The sequence below is a fragment of the Anguilla rostrata genome, chromosome 15 (assembly GCF_018555375.3).
Source record: "Anguilla rostrata isolate EN2019 chromosome 15, ASM1855537v3, whole genome shotgun sequence".
Taxonomy (NCBI): Eukaryota; Metazoa; Chordata; class Actinopteri; order Anguilliformes; family Anguillidae; genus Anguilla; species Anguilla rostrata.
In genome coordinates this window covers 33731523-33750738 of record NC_057947.1, presented here as the reverse complement: position 1 = coordinate 33750738, position 19216 = coordinate 33731523, and the positions used below count along the sequence as shown (strand labels likewise).

Genomic DNA, 19216 nt, shown 5'->3' with positions numbered 1-19216 from the left:
CCATCATGATGGATGAGGTCAGAGGTCAAATCATGTGTTAATGCAGTCGTCAGACATTTGGTGTTTCCTTCCTAATGAACTGGATATGGTGCCTGGTAAGGCAATCCAGGATGTAATTCACAATGAGGACTTTTTCATGACAGTTTCTCAAGTTCAGTCTTCTGTGTACGCTGGTTTTCATTCCAACCACAGTTGCAATCCCAGACTTTTAACAAGTTTGTTCATTCTTCTGAACAATAACACGCAATCCAACTCATGAACTGAGCAGTATAAGCGTTCTCTGTCCACTCAATTTTCCCTACTCTCCATTCACTGAAATTAGCAACGTTTTTTACCTACACTATCTGCAAACAATGGCGCTCGGTTCGGCATGGTCACTCCCCAGCTCCTCTCGTGCGCAGAAAGGAGGAAGTGAACATTTTCACACACAGCTCGCACCTGCTTCCATTCTGCTTCCTGTCCTGTTTCACTAAATCTACAATCAGCTCTTGCACTTTATTGCCAGTGAGGGACCACAGCCCAGTTCAAAATACCTGTTCATTCCATGACAGTCTCATCGGCTTTTCAAACGACGACTGAAGACTCACCTCTTCAGGCTGCACCTCTCCCCATCCCTCCCTTCCCCCCTGTAAATGACTAAACTTAGGGTTGTAACTAGGCAGCTGTTTCGTAGGTGACTTAGGTGCATTAACTGTCTTAACGACTACTTGTATTTTTTCCATAGACTGCGTTGTTGCCGTTCTCGTTGTTAGTGTTAATCAGTTTAACCTTCAGGGTCCAAGTTGAACTATGCGGTTGTTCCCTGCACTTGGACCGGTACTTCTCTCTAGGGGTTTCGTCATACTTGTTCCTGGTTATGGTTATACACTTTGTTGTACGTCGCTCTGGATAAGAGCGTCTGCCAAATGCCTGTAATGTAATGTAATGGCTGACTGTTGAAAACGCTGGAAGGAAGCTGCCTAAACTTGTGCAGAGTATCCCTGGTTTGTAAAGCCCTCGCCAGTGTTTGTTTGGATAAGCCGGGCCTGATAACGGACTGGCAGTTGGACAGTAATTATGATGTCATTAAGATGAGGCGTGGCCCTGGGCAACATCAAATAAAATGAGTTTAGGGAGAGATAAGGGAGGGCGCTCCCGCCCCTCCTTAATCGAATTAAAAACTTGTCATGGTGGCAAAGGCCTGGGTTTTTACTATCAAACAAGGGTTCTGTCTCTGACCTACCGTGAGGGGAGAAGTAGTTTTAGGCAACTGTTCAGAGGCAGAGTTTTTATTCATCCATGCTTCCTTGCAATAGCCTCTTCAATAGTTTCTTCCAAGACTCAATTTATCAAAATATCCAAACTCAACTGTGGGGGTGTCTCGTGGCGTAGCCTGTAGAGCACTGTCCACATGCTCATTACGAGCCGCGACACCGGCGGTTCGAATTTCGACCGCACGACCTTTGTCACGCATCTTTCAATAAAATGTTTTTATTTATTTATTTATTTTTTTTAAATGAATTGTAAACACGGCTGATTCCCTCATTTAATAATAGCACCAGAGTAATTTTGCACAAAAGAAGGGCGATACAGGGGTGACAGTTAGCAGATTAATTTCAAGTTTATTTTGTTAGTCTTTCGGGATGATTTGGGCACAGTGAAACTGTTTTGCCGAATATTATTAATAATATTGAACACTGCTGTATATGTATAGGTCTCTCATTCACAGAAATCTGTGGACCAAACACCAAGCGCTCATAAAACAGACGGCCATTGTGTTTTACCACCGTGGTCAGCCGCCACTACTGCTTTGTATCAAATATTACACCAGTGATGTCATACAGTTTCTAAGGTTACATACATCAAAAGCCTATTCAGGAATCCCATGATGCATGACTCGGTATATAAACGCGGTCACACTGTGCTCCTCACTGATTTATCTGTGGGCATTCGTCTAGGTTTACACTCTTTGGTGTAACGTCTTGAGAGACGATGTTTTTTTTCGGAAAGCGTAAAACGAACTTAATACCGTGCGTTAATGGTGGACGTGAGAGGCGGATCTCTTGAATACATACACAAAAAAATAATAAAACTTTATCAGCCAGTTTACATCCCGATTTTCTCTCATAACAGTGTAATCGTAGCCATGGAGGAGGAAGCATAGGCGTGCCCTGAATCCGGTCAAGCCAAGACCTTACTTGTTTTCCTATGTTACTTCCAAATAGAAAAATTATGAAGCTATGATGTGATGCTTTTGTGTCATCATTCAGAGATAGCTGATGCCGCATCAGCTATGGGGATCCTATAAAGTCCTAATACTGTGTGATGTTTTGTGTGGACCAGGAAGGCATCCATCAGTCTCAGGATCTAAGTGCCTCAACTGATGCATTATGTCAGGACACGGACATCACATAGGTCTCAGGACTGAAAGCTTCAGTCAGAGCACAGCTCAGGTACACTGGACCTACACAGCTCAGGTACATGGACCTACACAGCTCAGGTACAGGACCCTACACAGCTCAGGTACATGGACCCTACACAGCTCAGGTACATGGACCTACACAGCTCAGGTACACGGACCCTACACAGCTCAGGTACAGGACCCTACACAGCTCAGGTACATGGACCCTACACAGCTCAGGTACACGGACCCTACACAGCTCAGGTACACGGACCCTACACAGCTCAGGTACATGGACCCTACACAGCTCAGGTACAGGACCCTACACAGCTCAGGTACAGGACCCTACACAGCTCAGGTACATGGACCCTACACAGCTCAGGTACAGGACCCTACACAGCTCAGGTACATGGACCCTACACAGCTCAGGTACATGGACCCTACACAGCTCAGGTACACGGACCCTACACAGCTCAGTCACGGCCTACACAGCTCAGGACCGACCTACACAGCTCAGGTACACGGACCCTACACAGCTCAGGTACACGGACCCTACACAGCTCAGGTACACGGACCCTACACAGCTCAGGTACACGGACCCTACACAGCTCAGGTACACAGACCCTACACAGCTCAGGTACCACCTACGCAGGACCCTACACAGCTCAGGTACACGGACCCTACACAGCTCAGGTACACGGACCCTACACAGCTCAGGTACATGGACCCTACACAGCTCAGGTACATGGACCCTACACAGCTCAGGTACACGGACCCTACACAGCTCAGGTACACGGACCCTACACAGCTCAGGTACACGGACCCTACACAGCTCAGGTACACGGACCCTACACAGCTCAGGTACACGGACCCTACACAGCTCAGGTACACGGACCCTACACAGCTCAGGTACACAGACCCTACACAGCTCAGGTACACGGACCCTACACAGCTCAGGTACATGGACCCTACACAGCTCAGGTACATGGACCCTACACAGCTCAGGTACATGGACCCTACACAGCTCAGGTACATGGACCCTACACAGCTCAGGTACATGGACCCTACACAGCTCAGGTACATGGACCATACACAGCTCAGGTACATGGACCCTACACAGCTCAGGTACATGGACCCTACACAGCTCAGGTACATGGACCATACACAGCTCAGGTACATGGACCATACACAGCTCAGGTACATGGACCCTACACAGCTCAGGTACATGGACCTACACAGTCAGGTACATGGCAACACAAGTACTGGACCCTACACAGCTCAGGTACATGGACCCTACACAGCTCAGGTACATGGACCCTACACAGCTCAGGTACATGGACCCTACACAGATCAGGTACACAGACCCTACACAGATCAGGTACACAGACCCTACACAGCTCAGGTACATGGACCACACACAAGGTTAGACTACCCTTACAGAAAGTACCCCAAGAAGTGAAACCAAACATCATAGCAGCTAATTTCCGCACCAATATCATCGCCCAAAATCACGCCTCGACTTCAAGTGAAGGAAATAGCTTCTAAAACAGAGCATGGAATCTGGTTACTGGCAGCCTAACAAGAATGTCACACAAACAGGAAGTGCAATCAGCACTGAAGAACTGACTTCCTGATATTGAAACAGCTCAGCCCGATGCTATACGCGGCTCGAAGAGCAGACACGTCTAACATGGTTTTTCAGGGCAAGACCGCAGGTTTTTGTAACCATGGAGACCATTGATAAATACCTCTTTGCACCTTAAACCTGCAACCGTTACATCATCACTAGTATGTGGCGGCGAATGAAACACGCAACCGTACCCAAAAATTCAAGCCAAACATAAAAAATGAAATAAAAGAAATAAATATATAAAGCAGAAATGTGGTACACTGGGAACCAGTGGCAGCACAACTCCATCCGCACACATGCTTTTCATTTCTAGCTCATTTTCAGTAGGTATCAATTGTCACTTCACACCCAGCCGGTTCCTGCTAGCCCTTTCAATTCAGCCACACCCAGAAACGTGCAAAAGCACCAACAGCACTAAATCTTTCATGCCTGCTCCCATAATCATAGCTGATTTATAATCTAGATAAATGGAGCACATTTTTGTGTAATTTACAGTTTGTCAATGCTTTATTACACGCACACACACATGCACACACGCACACACACGCAAGCACAGTATGTGGGTATGTCAATAATATGCTTCCTTAGTGTCACATACTGTACTTTCATATTAACATCCATTTGGTTTTGATAGCTTATCACAAACTGGGTACGGAGAAACCACTAATTCACTAATTCATGAGTGATAAAAAGGGTCCAGTATGAGTTGCTTACACTAATGCACTGTAGGCAAGGCTCGGTAGTTAAAAAAAATGTTAGACTTGACCTCTAATGATGATGTTTATGATAACATATATTATCTATTCTATCTGGAAAACATATTTGCTTGTTCAGAGTACAACACTGCTCTTACAAAATAAATAACTTCATAAAAGTTTGCCTTAAGTACACATTTTCTGAACTAAACCCAGGTAGTGTGCTTAGAAGTACACTTTTTCTGAACTAAACCCAGGTAGTGTGCTTAGAAGTACACTTTTTCTGAACTAAACCCAGGCAGTGTGCTTAGAGTGCACTTTCGGTTTACGTTCCAGAAGTAAACAGATCACGGTTCAAAGTACACTTAAAACATACCAATTATTAAAACCAAGACTGTGGTAAATGCTAATAAACTTAATTTTATTTACAGAATGGATCTCTTAGGATACTGAACTCTAAATGACAGAATCTATAATCAGAGTCTGCTTTGATAATTTTGTTTCAAATAAACCTGCTTGATCAAAATCAGCTCCCAAAACATTTTCATCGAATCTGCATTGATGAGCATTGTTATATATATTTTTTCAAAACGATATTAAGCTCTATAAAAAATATGTGAATGATTACTGGTATTTAAATATGAAATATATTTAAAATTTGCGCTGTAAAGACGCAATCCCATTCTAGAAAGGTCCTGGTACTGTCGAACTTGCCCATATCTCCCCCCCCCAGTTGGACACCTCGAACTCAAAGGCATCTGTGTTCTTCCCAAGATCTCCTGTCCACAGCCAATCCAACCACGGTCTGTCGCACCACTGACAGATGGCTGCTCCAAGCTGCTGGCCAACATTCAATACAATCAGCTTTCAGTCAAATCATCGTTAGCATTTCTGTGTCCCCTCGCCTGTACAGACCCAGCAATGGAATCGCACTCCACAGAAGCACATCAGAACCAAGAGCACGCCGCAGATCGCGTCAAAAGGAAATCACGTTGTCCTACTCTTTTAAAAATATTTTGGCAGTTGGGAAAAAATAGGGGGATTAGCCAGCCACTGGTGGCGGGTGACTTGGCGGGCACACCGCTAACGTGCTAACGGTTAGCGTCGTTCCAAAGGGCACTGAAAGGACTTTTTGGCGCTGAGTGGGCGTCCTCCCTTTTAGAGCGCCCCTGTCTCGGGTGCATCTGTTTGTTTGGACGCGTAGATCGGTGCCATTTCAGTTGCTCCAAATAAAACTCCCCTTGTTTCCACTCGCTCACATGCTGAGAGGCCAGTGCGTATAACTCACGCCTGCAGAGAGAGAGAGACTGACAGAGCAGTACGGAACATCGCCTCGGAACAGCAGCCCCGGGGACCGACCAATTAGATCACACCGAAAAGGAGAACTGACCAATTAGATTGCTCTGAATAAGCACGCTACGTGGAATCTGTGTCCAGTAACGTGCTCAGCGCACCATGTGGAACCTGTGTTCAGTGTTCAGTGTGTTGAGCACCGTGCTCAGTGGGCCACGTGTAATCTGTCCAGTGCTGTATTTGGCATATCACATGCCTGTGTTGGGCAATGTGTTGAAACGCACTTCAGAAAGTCAAACGGACTAAATGACGAGGTGCCATACTGTGGACACGTGGGATTTTCCATTGATTATTTTGAAACATTTTTTTAATTTGCTGTTTAAAATAAGTGTGTCCATATCGTGAGCGGCATCTCGGTCTTATGACGACCGTGCTTAGACTGTGAAGAAAGAAACAGGCTCAACGCCGATGCCGCAGTGTCTTCATTATCACGTTCGGTCCTGAAGCAACTGCGTTGTGACAGAAATATCTGTGACACAACTGAGCAGTTGTGGCACAATTCCTCCAACAGTCATCGGGCTGGTAAAGTACGTACCAGAAAATGATGTTTTACTGGCCTGATCTTGAAGTCAGTTAAGTCCCAAGAATCAGCAGACGGCGTTACCGTTTGGTGCACTGAAAAACCAAGGACCAAATGTGTATGCGGTTATACAGACAAAAACACAAACTACTGAATAAATGCTGACATTTTGTGTGTTGTTTATGTTTCTGTATTTTGCTGTGCATTGGTGCTACGTTTTAAAAATGTATGACTCATTTCTTTCATTGGTCAACCCAGTTCTTCTACTTCAAAAGCCACTTTCCCCCCCCCACATGTACCACCAAGCTTTCTAATATGGTATATAAGCTCTTCACCTACTTCCTAGTGAGCTCAAAAGTGTCTTCGGCCTATTTCAGGCTGAGATACTCATTTAGTTCTGACGGCTATACGTGCGTGTCTCTGCAGTGTCCAGCCCTGTTGATGTGGTTTCTTCTGAAACGATGCGGCTGGCTGTAGACGAGCGCATTCACAGGGCCAGGGTCTGGTTTAGTCACCGTTCTGAAAGAGCTGTGTTGTGTGTTCGCTCCGCACTGACCCACGATGGACTTATTAAAGATGATGTCCGAACTGTGACTTCGAGTTTGTGGCTTCAGACCACAATCCAACCGAATGTGAAAATACCTTTCATCGCGCACAAACACTGAGCTAATCAAAAGCACCTTAGAAGATGAACTTCCCCTTGAAGTTAGATTCATTTTTATATCTAACAATCTAACATTATACATTAGCAGTGCCACGAATGAGCTCTAACTCAGTTTTAAATACAAGTACTTCCTGTATTCTGTATTCTGTTTCAGGTGGCGATTCATAAAAGCTGCAAGACTTACAACGGGACGAACACACAGGAGAACAATACTGTATGTACCAGGTACTTCAGTGCATCACAAGAAGAGACTTCATTAAAACTTAACCACGTAGAAAAAGAAAATATATATTATTTATAATGAGGATGAAGGGTAAATAAAACAAGCATAGGAGGAGGGAGGGAGAGAGAGTTAGTGAGTGAGTGTGTGTGTGTGTGTGTGTGTGAGAGAGAGAGCAAGAGAGAGTGAGTGAGAGAGAGTGTGTGTGTGTGAAAGTGAGTGAGTGAGTGAGTGAGTGTGTGTGTGTGTGTGTGTGTGTGAGAGAGAGAGAGAGAGCAAATGAATAAACAAACGGAGAGATATTGTTTCTGGTGTTTTTTCCCCTCCCCCTGGCTGTCACTGACACATGCGCCTGCAGTAACAATAAACAGTAGCAATGAATCATGGGAAACTGAGAACGATGCGTCGGAAAGATAGCTGGGAGGCCCATGAGAAGGACAGAAGAACGAGGAAATCAAAAAAAAAAGAGTAAAAAAAGTGGGGCTGAACTCTTGGCCGTCCCTGTGAGCTGAGCAGCTGGTGTCTATCCAGTCCGCACTCCACAGGCTGGTCTTGGAAGACTCTTACATAACACACACGCACGCACACAGGCAGGCACACACACACACACACACACACACGCGATGCACACTCACACATACACATGCACACACACGCACACACGCACGCACGCACACTCACACACGCACGCACGCACGCACGCACACACATTCACACACACACACACACACACGTAACGAGAGGGACAGCTGCAGCTGTAGGACGGAGAACAAGGGAAGTGATCCAGCCATCAAAAAGCACAAGGCCTCAGTTCTTGTGACGGCTGAACTCGGTGCACCCCCCCCCCCCGCGATCCCCACATCCCCCCCCCCCCCGCGATCCCCACACCCCCCCCCCCCCCCACCTTCCCTTCCCCCTACAGTTGGCGGCTCGCCAGCGTAAACCTAAGCGGTAAGTGCTCGCCAAATGAAGCCCCATCAACCAGCCCCACCAGGGATGCGCGGGGCCACGCTCAATCGCTAATGACAACGTCGGACGGGGCGAAGACGTGGCATTCCCTCCCCGCAGTTTAATTAACCCCCCCCCCCCCCCCCGCCCCGCACACCAGCCTCATTACTCATGACGGGTACAGAGATCACAGGAGGACAGGAGACTGCCTCAGAATCCAGCAGCCCTGTAGGCTGCCCAGTGGAGGATGGGCTCCCCCCCCTCTATAGCCGGGTTCCTCTCGAGATTTCTTCCCATTGAGGAGTTTTTTCTTGCCGCAGTTTGAGGGTTTTTCTCCCCACTGAGAGTTTTTTTTATTTTTTACCTTATGTACTTCCTATTTGGGGGTTCAGGCCTGATGTTTGCTGTTTCCTGTTTTTGCTCTGTACCTTGCCTTGCTACTCTGTGAAGCCTCTTTGTGACTCAGTTCTTCTGTAAAAAGCACTGTACAAATAAAATTGAAATTGAATTGAACTGTACGCAGAAACACAGGCTTATTTGGTCTTATTTCGTTGAGGCACGTCCCCCTAGGCCCTCCTGTTCTCACTCATCCCGACTCTCGTCAGTCATACCGACCCCCTGCGGTCAAAAAAGCGCCTCATTCCGCCCCTGCTAGCTTCTCTCTTTCTCAGCACAGTCCCGTGCGGCTGAGGGTGACCAGTGGCCAGTGCTACACCCCCCGTGGGACCAGACCTGTACTCCCTGTCCCCCATCCTCACTACCAACACAAAAAACAGCGTGGGACCTCAGATGTGAACCCGAAGGCAAACCGCGGATCGAGCGTCGCTCAGAGCCACCATTTAAGGCTGTCGTCACGACGCCGTCCTTTGAAACCCGCAAATAAAAATGGATGCCGCTTACGCTTCCAGTACGTAAGGGCTTCGCACGGGTGAAATTTCCCTGCCCTTACTTCCTCCAGCAAATTCTTTAAAAAAAAAAAAAATCTTCATTTTTTCCACCAGCGCACGTTCTTCAAGAACTCCAGCGCTGACCTTTTCTTAAGAGCTGTGTCTGGCTGCGTCATGACAATGTGAAAAAGGGCCTGGCGGGGGCGGTGGCGGTGGCGGAGGGGGGGGGGATTGTTTTTCTCCCTTATAAGGGGTTTTTAATAATTCCCCGCTCCTGCCAGCATTCCCTGTTTCCCTGGGCCCAGCGCACGGGCGTTTGTCAGATGAGAGCATTTTTTTGTTTACTACAGCGGGCCTGCGTGCTCTCACACAAACCCGAAACGCTGCTCCGCTTGTAAAACACAGCATTCCACATGCGTCTCCAATGTCGGAGCTGGCAGCGCTTTTGAGTTTTTTTGCCGAGCGCCAGCGAGACATTCGGCCTCTCTCAGTGATCGTTTCCTGTGCCTAAACGAATGCCATCTTGGGGCATTCTGTCATCACCAAAACCCCCCCCCCCCCAACAAATAAATGTTTACGGATCCCCAGGTCAGGTGGTGAGAATGTAGGGGAGTAAAAAAAGAAAAAAAAAAGCTCTTTCAAACAGACAGTGACGTCATAAGATCTGGAAGATCTGGAAGACGCTCCCTTTTTTGGAAGGGAGAACTGACACAAGAATACCTGCAAGCTGCAGCCAGCCAAATCTGCTGGGGAAAAAAAGAAAAAAGTATTCAAGAACCACCAGGCTAAATATAAAAAGGCGTGAAAAAGGAGGACTAATTTAAGGGGGAAAAGAGCCTGCACCTCTAAAAAGGTGCTGTGTGTCTCACAGCAGTGCAGGTGGGTTTTTGTTAGTGATACGATAACTTTGTGGAAAAAGGGTGCATTTTACTGGATGACACAATGTGTCTGTTACTCCGACATCAGATCATTTTCAAAAGAAAGCCATTCTTTTTTTTTTGGTACCCAAATTTTGATACCGTCGTTCTAAGTCGCTCAGCTGAAGGATGAAGCATGTTGCCATGGGAACATGTGCGCCAACATAACATCTTCCAGGAAAAAGCAGGCTTTAGATGGCAGCGTAAGAATGTTGTATAAATTTTTGCAGAGGAATCATAATCCTCGCTCTGGAAACACGCAGACTATTTGAGTAATCGCATTCTGCAGAGAGCAGGCTTCTTTTTTATGGGCAGCAGTGTAGTATAAAGGGTAAGGAGCTGGTCTTGTAACCTAAAGGTCACAGGTTCGATTCCCGGGTGGGACACTGCTGTTGTACCCTTAAGCAAGGTCCTTAACCTGCATTGCTTCAGTATATATCCAGTGTAAGTCGCTCTGGATAAGAGTGTCTGCTAAATGCCTGTAAAGCAGAATTTCGACACACCTTCCTCACACACACACACACCCACCTGACACTCTGCTTCTGCCAGGTTCTGGAGACGTCTCATAACCGCAGTTAAGGCCAGGCTTGTTGCCGTACACCCTGGGGGATAATTGAAATAATCTGCCCCCAAATTCCATATGAGCGTCTGCATCTGCGAGCCGTTTGTTCCTGCAGCAGTTTGTTCCTGCAGCAGTTTGTTCCTGCAGCAGTTTGTTCCTGCAGCTTGCTCGGAGTTAAACATAACTTTCGCCTATTACAGCTACTGAGGACACTCCATGAACATAGCGATTTTATTCCATTTCATTTTAGTCTGGTTTGGGAGCTGATAATAAATGCATAACTGCCACTGGCAGTTTGATAATAAATGCACATTAGCAACCAAAAGCCACATGACTTCCCATGTGTTTCTGTCTTAGGACTCAAGGATAATTAATCAGTAATAAATAAATCCTTAAATCAGATCATCGCTTTTTAGCCTAATTTCAAACAGGGCGGCCTTCAAGTTAGTCTCAGAGAATTATGTCATAGCAGAGTGGTTTGAAGTGAAAATTACATTCAGAATTTCAGGAATTTAACGTGCGAAACACACAGAAATGCGAGTTAAATGCTGTTAAGCATATTTTCCAGTGTGATGTGTTCCCATGTGCACACACACGTGCACACACGCAGGCACGCACACACACAATATGGACGGAACATGGACGGAACAAAGAATAAAGAGCTCTGTTTTTGATGTTCTCGTCCGTGTGACGATGCCGTAGAGCACGTGCTTCTATGTGGTCTACGAGTAGCTAGGCAACCATATAAGAAGAAGAGGGACTGTTGCATAACTACAACCGTGAATGGCGTCTGTCTGCAGACTGAGAGCAGGTAAGGCCCAGGGCTGTATGTACACTTAAGAACTTAAGAGTGTGAAGGCCCGTCACCCATTCCTTCTACCCCTGGGGGGGGGGTGGGGGGGGGGGGGGGCTAACTCTCCCAGCCCACAATCAGCGGTCAGGACCGCGTCCCTCGTGCCTCCACCTAGAGCGCACCGTCAGGTAGGCTCACCTGTGTGCAGTCTAATGGGCGCAGGTACAAGGGTGCAGGTGCCACTACCGGCTGGAGTCCGAGCCACCCGAAAAATACGAACGTGGAGGAGAGGCCTTGCCCGAAAGACCCTGAGACCTGGGCCTGTCATTTCAGCCAATGGCGCTTTAAACGGTGCTGGTAACCATGGAGACAGCAGTGCAAGGCGGCAACAGACCACCTCTCGCCCAGTCTCAGTACCTGCGACACTGAACCGAGTTTCTGCAGCGTGCTGTTCGGAAACTTTATCAGGAAGCGGTTCCTGCCACCAAACGACCCCGCGCAGGAGGGGGAATTCGCACCAAGGTCACTGCCAGCTTTCAATCAGTCCTGGCACCTTCCAGCCTGTGGAGGGAGGGGGGAGAAAGAACATGAAAGAAATGGGGAGGGGAGGGGGCAGTATCTGTCAGCTGACCAGCTGAAATAACTGTTGCACAGCTGGAGATATTCTCAAAGGGGTGGGGGTGGCTATATTGGGGAGGGGGGGGGGTCCATTGAACCCTTATATGTGACCGACACTGGCCATGGATTCAATCACACACTTGCCCTTAACCTTTACTCACGAGTAAAAGCAAGCGTTAAAATTTTTCAGCCAAAACTCTTTTCTTTTTAGGCTGGCGTGTTAATGTTCATGATTTGTGAACCAGCCAAATTGTGCTTGTGAAGGCAATGTCCATGACTTAGTTTCCTTCCACAAAAGGAGAAGCGTTAGAAGAAGGAAGCTGGCCTTGAGTGCAGAAGCGTGGCATTTCAGTTTTAAACGTGAAAATGTATTATGACACACGCAGTCCATACTCCATTTTGAGTAGTCTTGGGAATAGTTTCAGAATGAAGTGATGGGCGGTCCAAGCAGACTAAAGCCCCTTCACTGCTTAAAAGGGCTTTGCGGAATGAACACACACACTTGCGCACGCACGCACACACACACATGCAAATGCACACACACATGCAAACGCATGCACACTCACAGGCACACAAACACATACATGCACACACAGGCACACATTTCTTCAACAACAACAAAAAAACTGAAAGTGGAGATTAAGGATGAAATTCAACTCAATCACATTCCAGAGCAGAACACACAAAGCTAAACAGTGACAGTGTGACAGTTTTTCCACCTTAATGCAAAAGCAAAATGCCTACTAAGGCCCTCGAGCAGAGCATGCATTAAATTCAACTGCATACGGTGCAAAACTGTCTTCATTTCTGCTAGCATCTGAAACAGCAAAAAAAAAAAAACATGAATTTGCAGCTAGAGCGCACTGCATATGACACCAGCTTCCAAATTTATTTAAAGGCCCTTGTAGCACCATTTCGCTGGAAACTTTCCAAACCCCATTTTCTTTTGTTAGCGCTCCCCCCTTGAAAATGCGCGCATTGTCTGAGGAAATGCCGTGCTAATCCGCTAGACTGCAAACTTCCATCTCTGAATTCCAGGTCAGCTGACAAGGTGAAAACGTGTAATCATGCAGAAATAAGCCAGTGAGTACGATTAGACCTCATACTCCACTAGGCCTGAGTGCGCGATTAGACCTCATACTCCACTAGGCCTGAGAGTGCGATTAGACCTCATACTCCACTAGGCCTGAGTGTGCGATTAGACCTCATACTCCACTAGGCCTGAGTGTGCGATTAGACCTCATACTCCACTAGGCCTGAGTGTGCGATTAGACCTCATACTCCACTAGGCCTGAGTGTGCGATTAGACCTCATACTCCACTAGGCCTGAGAGTGCGATTAGACCTCATACTCCACTAGGCCTGAGTGTGCGATTAGACCTCATACCCCACTAGGCCTGAGAGTGCGATTAGACCTCATACTCCACTAGGCCTGAGTGTGCGATTAGACCTCATACTCTACTAGGCCTGCGAATGCGATTAGACCTCATACTCCACTAGGCCTGCCAGTGCGATTAGACCTCATACTCCACTAGGCCTGAGTGTGCGATTAGACCTCATACTCCACTAGGCCTGAGTGAGCGATTAGACCTCATACTCCACTAGGCCTGAGTGTGCGATTAGACCTCATACTCCACTAGGCCTGAGTGTGCGATTAGACCTCATACTGCACTAGGCCTGCCAGTGCGATTAGACCTCATACTCCACTAGGCCTGAGTGTGCAATTAGACCTCATACTCCACTAGGCCTGAGTGTGCGATTAGACCTCATACTCCACTAGGCCTGAGTGAGCGATTAGACCTCATACTCTACTAGGCCTGAGTGTGCGATTAGACCACATACTCCACTAGGCCTGAGAGTGCGATTAGACCTCATACTCCACTAGGCCTGAGTGTGCGATTAGACCTCATACTCCACTAGACCAGCGAGTGTGATTAGGCCTCATACTCCACTAGGCCTGAGTGTGCGATTAGACCCCATACTCCACTAGGCCTGAGTGTGCGATTAGACCTCATACTCGACTAGGTCTAATGTCACGAGCTGATTCCGTGATGAGCCTGTAAGCTAAGCAATTCTCATTCTTTTATTAAAGACTCAGTTTTCCCCAAATGCTGGCTTTATTCCATCTGGGGAAGAATTGTGTTCTTGTGTTGTGCATTCGTGTGGCAATGTCTGCTCTGTCAGGTAATGCGACATTATTATTATTTCTTTTTGTAGTATCGAATAAGGCCTGCCGGTGCAAGTTTGTGATGATGCGTTTGTATGGGTTATGTTTACTGTTTATATATGTCAAATGTCTAGCGTGTAAATGTCTCTGTTTAAATGTTTTTGGTTTGTGACTATACAAGTACTTTTGATAATACAAATATCACAGATGTTTTTAATTGACCGTTTGCAAACACAATGTTAATCCTACTCACTTCCGCGTCGCAGCTCCACGCACTGCCAAACGGAGCAAAGGACAAACCAAGTCAATGTAGGCGGGGGTACACGGCAGCTACCACCGCAGTCTACGTTGATAGGGGGGGAAATTTTTAATTGATTTATAATTTGCGTGTAATTAATTTCGAGTGCCTTTATTTTCTTTTATTATGTTATAGATTATTTATGAAATTGGTGTCATGTTTTCTGTACTGTTCATTTATTGCAGTTTGGCTGTTGTTAAATTAATTGATTTAATTTAAGGTGGTTTATGTCAGTCAGGTGAGGAGCTACTTATGAAGTGATGTGTGTAGAGTCCCCACAGTCAGTCCTGAGTCAAACTGTGTAGCAAACTTTGGGCCACAGGGCATAACCAAAATTTGCACAATGCTCCATTTCTTTCTGTTTGCAGTTTTCCTTTTGTTATGTAGATTTTATTGTATAGTTCAAATTATTTATGTTATTTTGTAGGTCAAAGTACCTGGTGAAATTTTTTTTTTTTTGTTCACTGTACATATTTTGCACTGCATTGTGGGAACCAGCACTGCAAGTGCGTTTAGACCTCATACTCCACTAGGCCTTCAGTACCAACACTTTAAAGAGGCAGGGGCTTGGGTGTGTCATCTTCTCCCTTTCCCCCATTGGCTGGAATCCTCTAATCTTAAAGGAGCGTACAGTACACAGCTGCGACATCCCACTGTTGCTGAATTTTCCATAAGAAATAAAAATAAACGAATCAGAGAAAGCAAGTGTGTCCGGTTCATTACGCTGTTGCTCTTGTTTTCAAAACTTGTGGAGGTTTCTTGAACATGAACATGTGAGGAAATTTCTAATCTGATGTTAGACAAACATGCTAGTCAAAATATTATTTAAATACAGTATTCATACATTTGTACAGTTCAGGTTTACTGACCTACACACTGTAAGATACAAGGTTTGTGAGATTAGATATTTAGCCTAATAAAGATATGTAATAAAGAAGAACAGTACACAAAAGCTGCAAATAAAAAAATCTTTTATTAGAACATTTTTGGTTTCCACTTTTCTCAATAGGGCGTTCCAGAATATGATTGTTGAGTTTTCACAATTAAATTCAGAAAACAATTTGATTGGCTGTTTTAAGTCAAATTCAAACCACGTTGGTTTAATTTCCAGTAATGTCTTCTTACACTGAGACAATTCTAACGAGACCAAACAAACCGTCTATTTGAAATGTTATCAAAAACAAACATTTTAAAAAGCTATCCCAAATTAAGCATTATAAAAAAAGGAATGGTTAAAAAAAAAAAAAAAAAATCTCATGAGTTCATCCTGACCTCTTTGTTCCACTCCAGTTTTGGCCAAAGTTTAAAATAAAAATAAAAATAAACTTTTAATCCATTCACAGAACCACATACCATTACAGGGTTTAACAATTTATTTTGCATATCAAAAAAAAAATATATATTGTGCATTCCAAGATTTGAAATAAGAGGGAAAAAAAAAGTGAATGCTGTTCGATCTGAAAGCATTGTGTGGGCGGCCAGGCTATACGCTAGGTTCGGTTCGTATGTACGGAACGACGGTTCCTGCGTTGCTAGGGCCCCGTCCTAGCTCCTCCCCCTGTTGCCATGCGGAGATTTTCGGAGGACACGAGGACGGGCGTTCTGCACAGACTGCCACACGGTCATCGCCGATACAAAACTGGTTCAGGGACGGGAATTGGGGCGGGAATTGGGACAGGGACGGGGATGGGGATGGGGATGGGGATGGGGACGGAGCGGGAAAGGTGGGGGCGGGGGGGGGGGGGGGGGGTCTGACGCACAGTCATCTGCGTTCGTCCAATCACAATGCAACTTAGGTTTTCATTTACAAAGTTATAGAGCTAAAACAAGTGGAAAAAGAAGGCAATGCTCGTGGAATGTACAGTGTGCATCGTGGGATGTCCCTCTCCTCAGGACTGAGACGCCTTCTTCTCCTGTTCGATGGCTGCAATGAAAGGTGGACACACGTCTTAGTCTTTCATAATTGGTTCAGAAATATATATTTAGGAAAGCCTATTTAAAATCAACGTATTGCAATAGATGTTTCAGCTGTAAGGGCGAGAGCTTCTATAACTGGAGCATCTATACCAATTGTATGTGTATACACACACACACACAAACAAACAAAAACATACACATTTACATAATGTACTGTGTGCATCACAATTAAATGCATATTATTATTATTACTGTTATTATTATAAGCATTATTGTCCAGCAACATACTTTCTTTTGATGGTAAAGGATTTTTCTCCTGAGTCTCGGTCTTCTTCAGCTTGGTCTTGTCGAAGTTGGTGACCTCACCCAGATCTGGTTTGCTTTCCATGTTTTGTGGGTTATCTATTGAAAACAATGAATGATTCATCATTAATGCGCGTAACTTAAAATGGCTGTAAAGCCAGACAGATTCCAGTGCGCAGCGTGCCTTCCCGAAATGCAGCTCATGCACGCCCCCGTCCCCCGCCCCACCACACGCTGAGGAGCCGCGTCTTGCACAATGTGCATCAATCGCGTTTATTAATTTAGCGAACGTTAAGAGAACGGAGCCGCGCCCCTAGCCAACGGCTTCTATCACACTAAAAAACTGTAATGATTTACATGACAATGAAAAGTTCCGTGTTAAGAAGAACGGTACACAGCTGCAGGGGAGGACGGCCATGGGAAAATGCGGCGTTTGAAAGAAATGCCACACGGTCAAGGTAAAAAAAAAAAAAGATGACAAAAATATGACACATCAGTGAAAGGAAAAAAATATATTAGGCGTGCTATTGTTCTACGTGGCAATCGTCAAAAGACTCCAAAATTCACTTCCGAAGTCGCTGATTGTTTAGTTCTCACAAAAAAAAAATCTCATTCTGCAGTCTGAAGAACCACCGCCCAGCACGGCATCATCTCAGACAGCAGCCTTCTTACGGAACTTCAGTTACACACAGATCATCTCGGAAGACACCCACAAGTCATCCAGTGTTGCGCCGGTTTAAATACATGGAATAGTTCACATCTAGAACACCACCAAATTCCAATTACCGTTATCCTTACGACTTTCTGTATGACCGAGTGTGCGGTACGACCTTAACAAAGAAAAATTCCTCAACTGCACCGTCGACCCCTCTCCTCTATTCAACAGTATACTTCTATTTACAGACATTTTTTCTTGTTCAACATTTCTTAGTTTATTTCAGAATCCAGCCACACCTTTTGTCCTTAAGATTTCACAGCAAATCGCGATATTTGCCCTTTCCGTATGAACAGTGTTGAGTTGTTGCACCGTATATTCAAGTAAAACTATTCTTAAGGTAGATCATAATTCAGAAAAGTGCCCTTAGAAAGATAAGAATAAATACAAGAATAAAAGTCTTTTGTCACTTACCAGTGTCCTGCCGGTTAGCGATGAAGAAAGTCAAGTTGCTGCAACGGATTGGGAATCGAGCGGTCCAGGCAGAGGATATATATAGCCTGGAATATGCTAATCATGATGCGTGACGTCACGTCGTATCACTCACAAAAAAGGACATATTGAAACAGCTTTAATAGTGATGATTTTAGGGAGTGGATGACATTTATTTGAACTGGTCCATTTCTACTGTCATTATATATTTACAAATAATTCCTGAATACAAATTGATTGTTTGTCTAAACGTTGTGTTCCAACAACACACTTTCTAAACATTCTCAACGATGACACCTTGTGGTTAGTTGCGGCAAATGAATTTTACTTCGTCATTACGACGGCCTCAAATTAATTTTAAGGAGTCAGGAAATCTATCTGTATTTTAATATCTTGGTGAGCCATTCGTTACTGCCGTGGGATAGCACATCATATACAGTATTTAGATGTAATTATATGCAATGACGTATTTTCCAGTTTGGTATATTTGTTACTGTGTGTGTAAATGACCATCATAAAATCCTCCATGTATCTTTATTACAGCTTCCTGTATCTCCAAATATGCACGCACGCACGTACGCACCCACACACACACACACCTTTATTTGGTGCACCTTTAGAACAGCCTGACTTTTTTGCAGCATAGATTCAACAGGAGACCGGAAACATTCCTTAGGGATTGTGGTCCATGCTGACTCGATAGCACTGCGCAGTTCCTGCAGATTTTTCGGCCACACGTTCATGCTGCGAACCTCCACTTCCACCACATCCCAAAAGCAGCTCTATTGGATTTAGATCTGGGGGCCTGTACAGGCCATTTGGGCATAAATCTGAAATCACTGTCATTTTCATAGAAACGGCTTGAGACAGGGGACTGTGCTCTGTGACATTATCGTTATCTTACTAGAAGTTACTAGAAGTATATATTCAAATAAGGGTGGGATGTGGCCATAAAGGGATATACACGGTTAGCAACAATGCTTAGGTGCTCCGGCGTTGACTCAAGCACACACACACACACGTTTGTATTGCTATACTTGTGAGGACATCCCATTGACTTACATTCATTCCGTAACCTCTAACTCTAACCCTAACCCTAACATTCATTCCGTAACCTCTAACTCTAACCCTAACCCTAACCCCCACCACTACATGCCTAACCTTAACCCTAACCTTAACCTAATTGGAACCCTAACCC

At 45.4% G+C, this 19216-nt stretch overlaps 1 protein-coding gene across 1 annotated transcript; it reads right to left on the bottom strand.

The window, feature by feature from the left end:
* Nucleotides 1–15605: 15605 nt before the first annotated feature.
* LOC135241368 (thymosin beta-12-like) lies at nt 15606–18131 on the bottom strand. Its single transcript, XM_064311672.1, has 3 exons — nt 18001–18131; nt 16857–16970; nt 15606–16575 (listed from the first exon to the last, which is right to left on the bottom strand). Exons 2-3 carry the CDS (start codon nt 16954–16956, stop codon nt 16541–16543), a joined length of 135 nt encoding a protein of 44 aa, XP_064167742.1. The 5' UTR covers nt 16957–16970; nt 18001–18131; the 3' UTR covers nt 15606–16540.
* Nucleotides 18132–19216: the final 1085 nt, after the last annotated feature.

What these genes read in the sequence shown, in the direction of transcription:
- LOC135241368 (XM_064311672.1), bottom strand. Translation starts at nt 16,956, where the DNA reads ATGGAAAGCAAACCAGATCTGGGTGAGGTCACCAACTTCGACAAGACC. An exon ending in TCCTTTACCATCAAAAGAAA is followed by an intron (nt 16,576 to 16,856) that starts GTATGTTGCTGG and finishes CTTTCATTGCAG; the next exon opens with CCATCGAACAGGAGAAGAAG.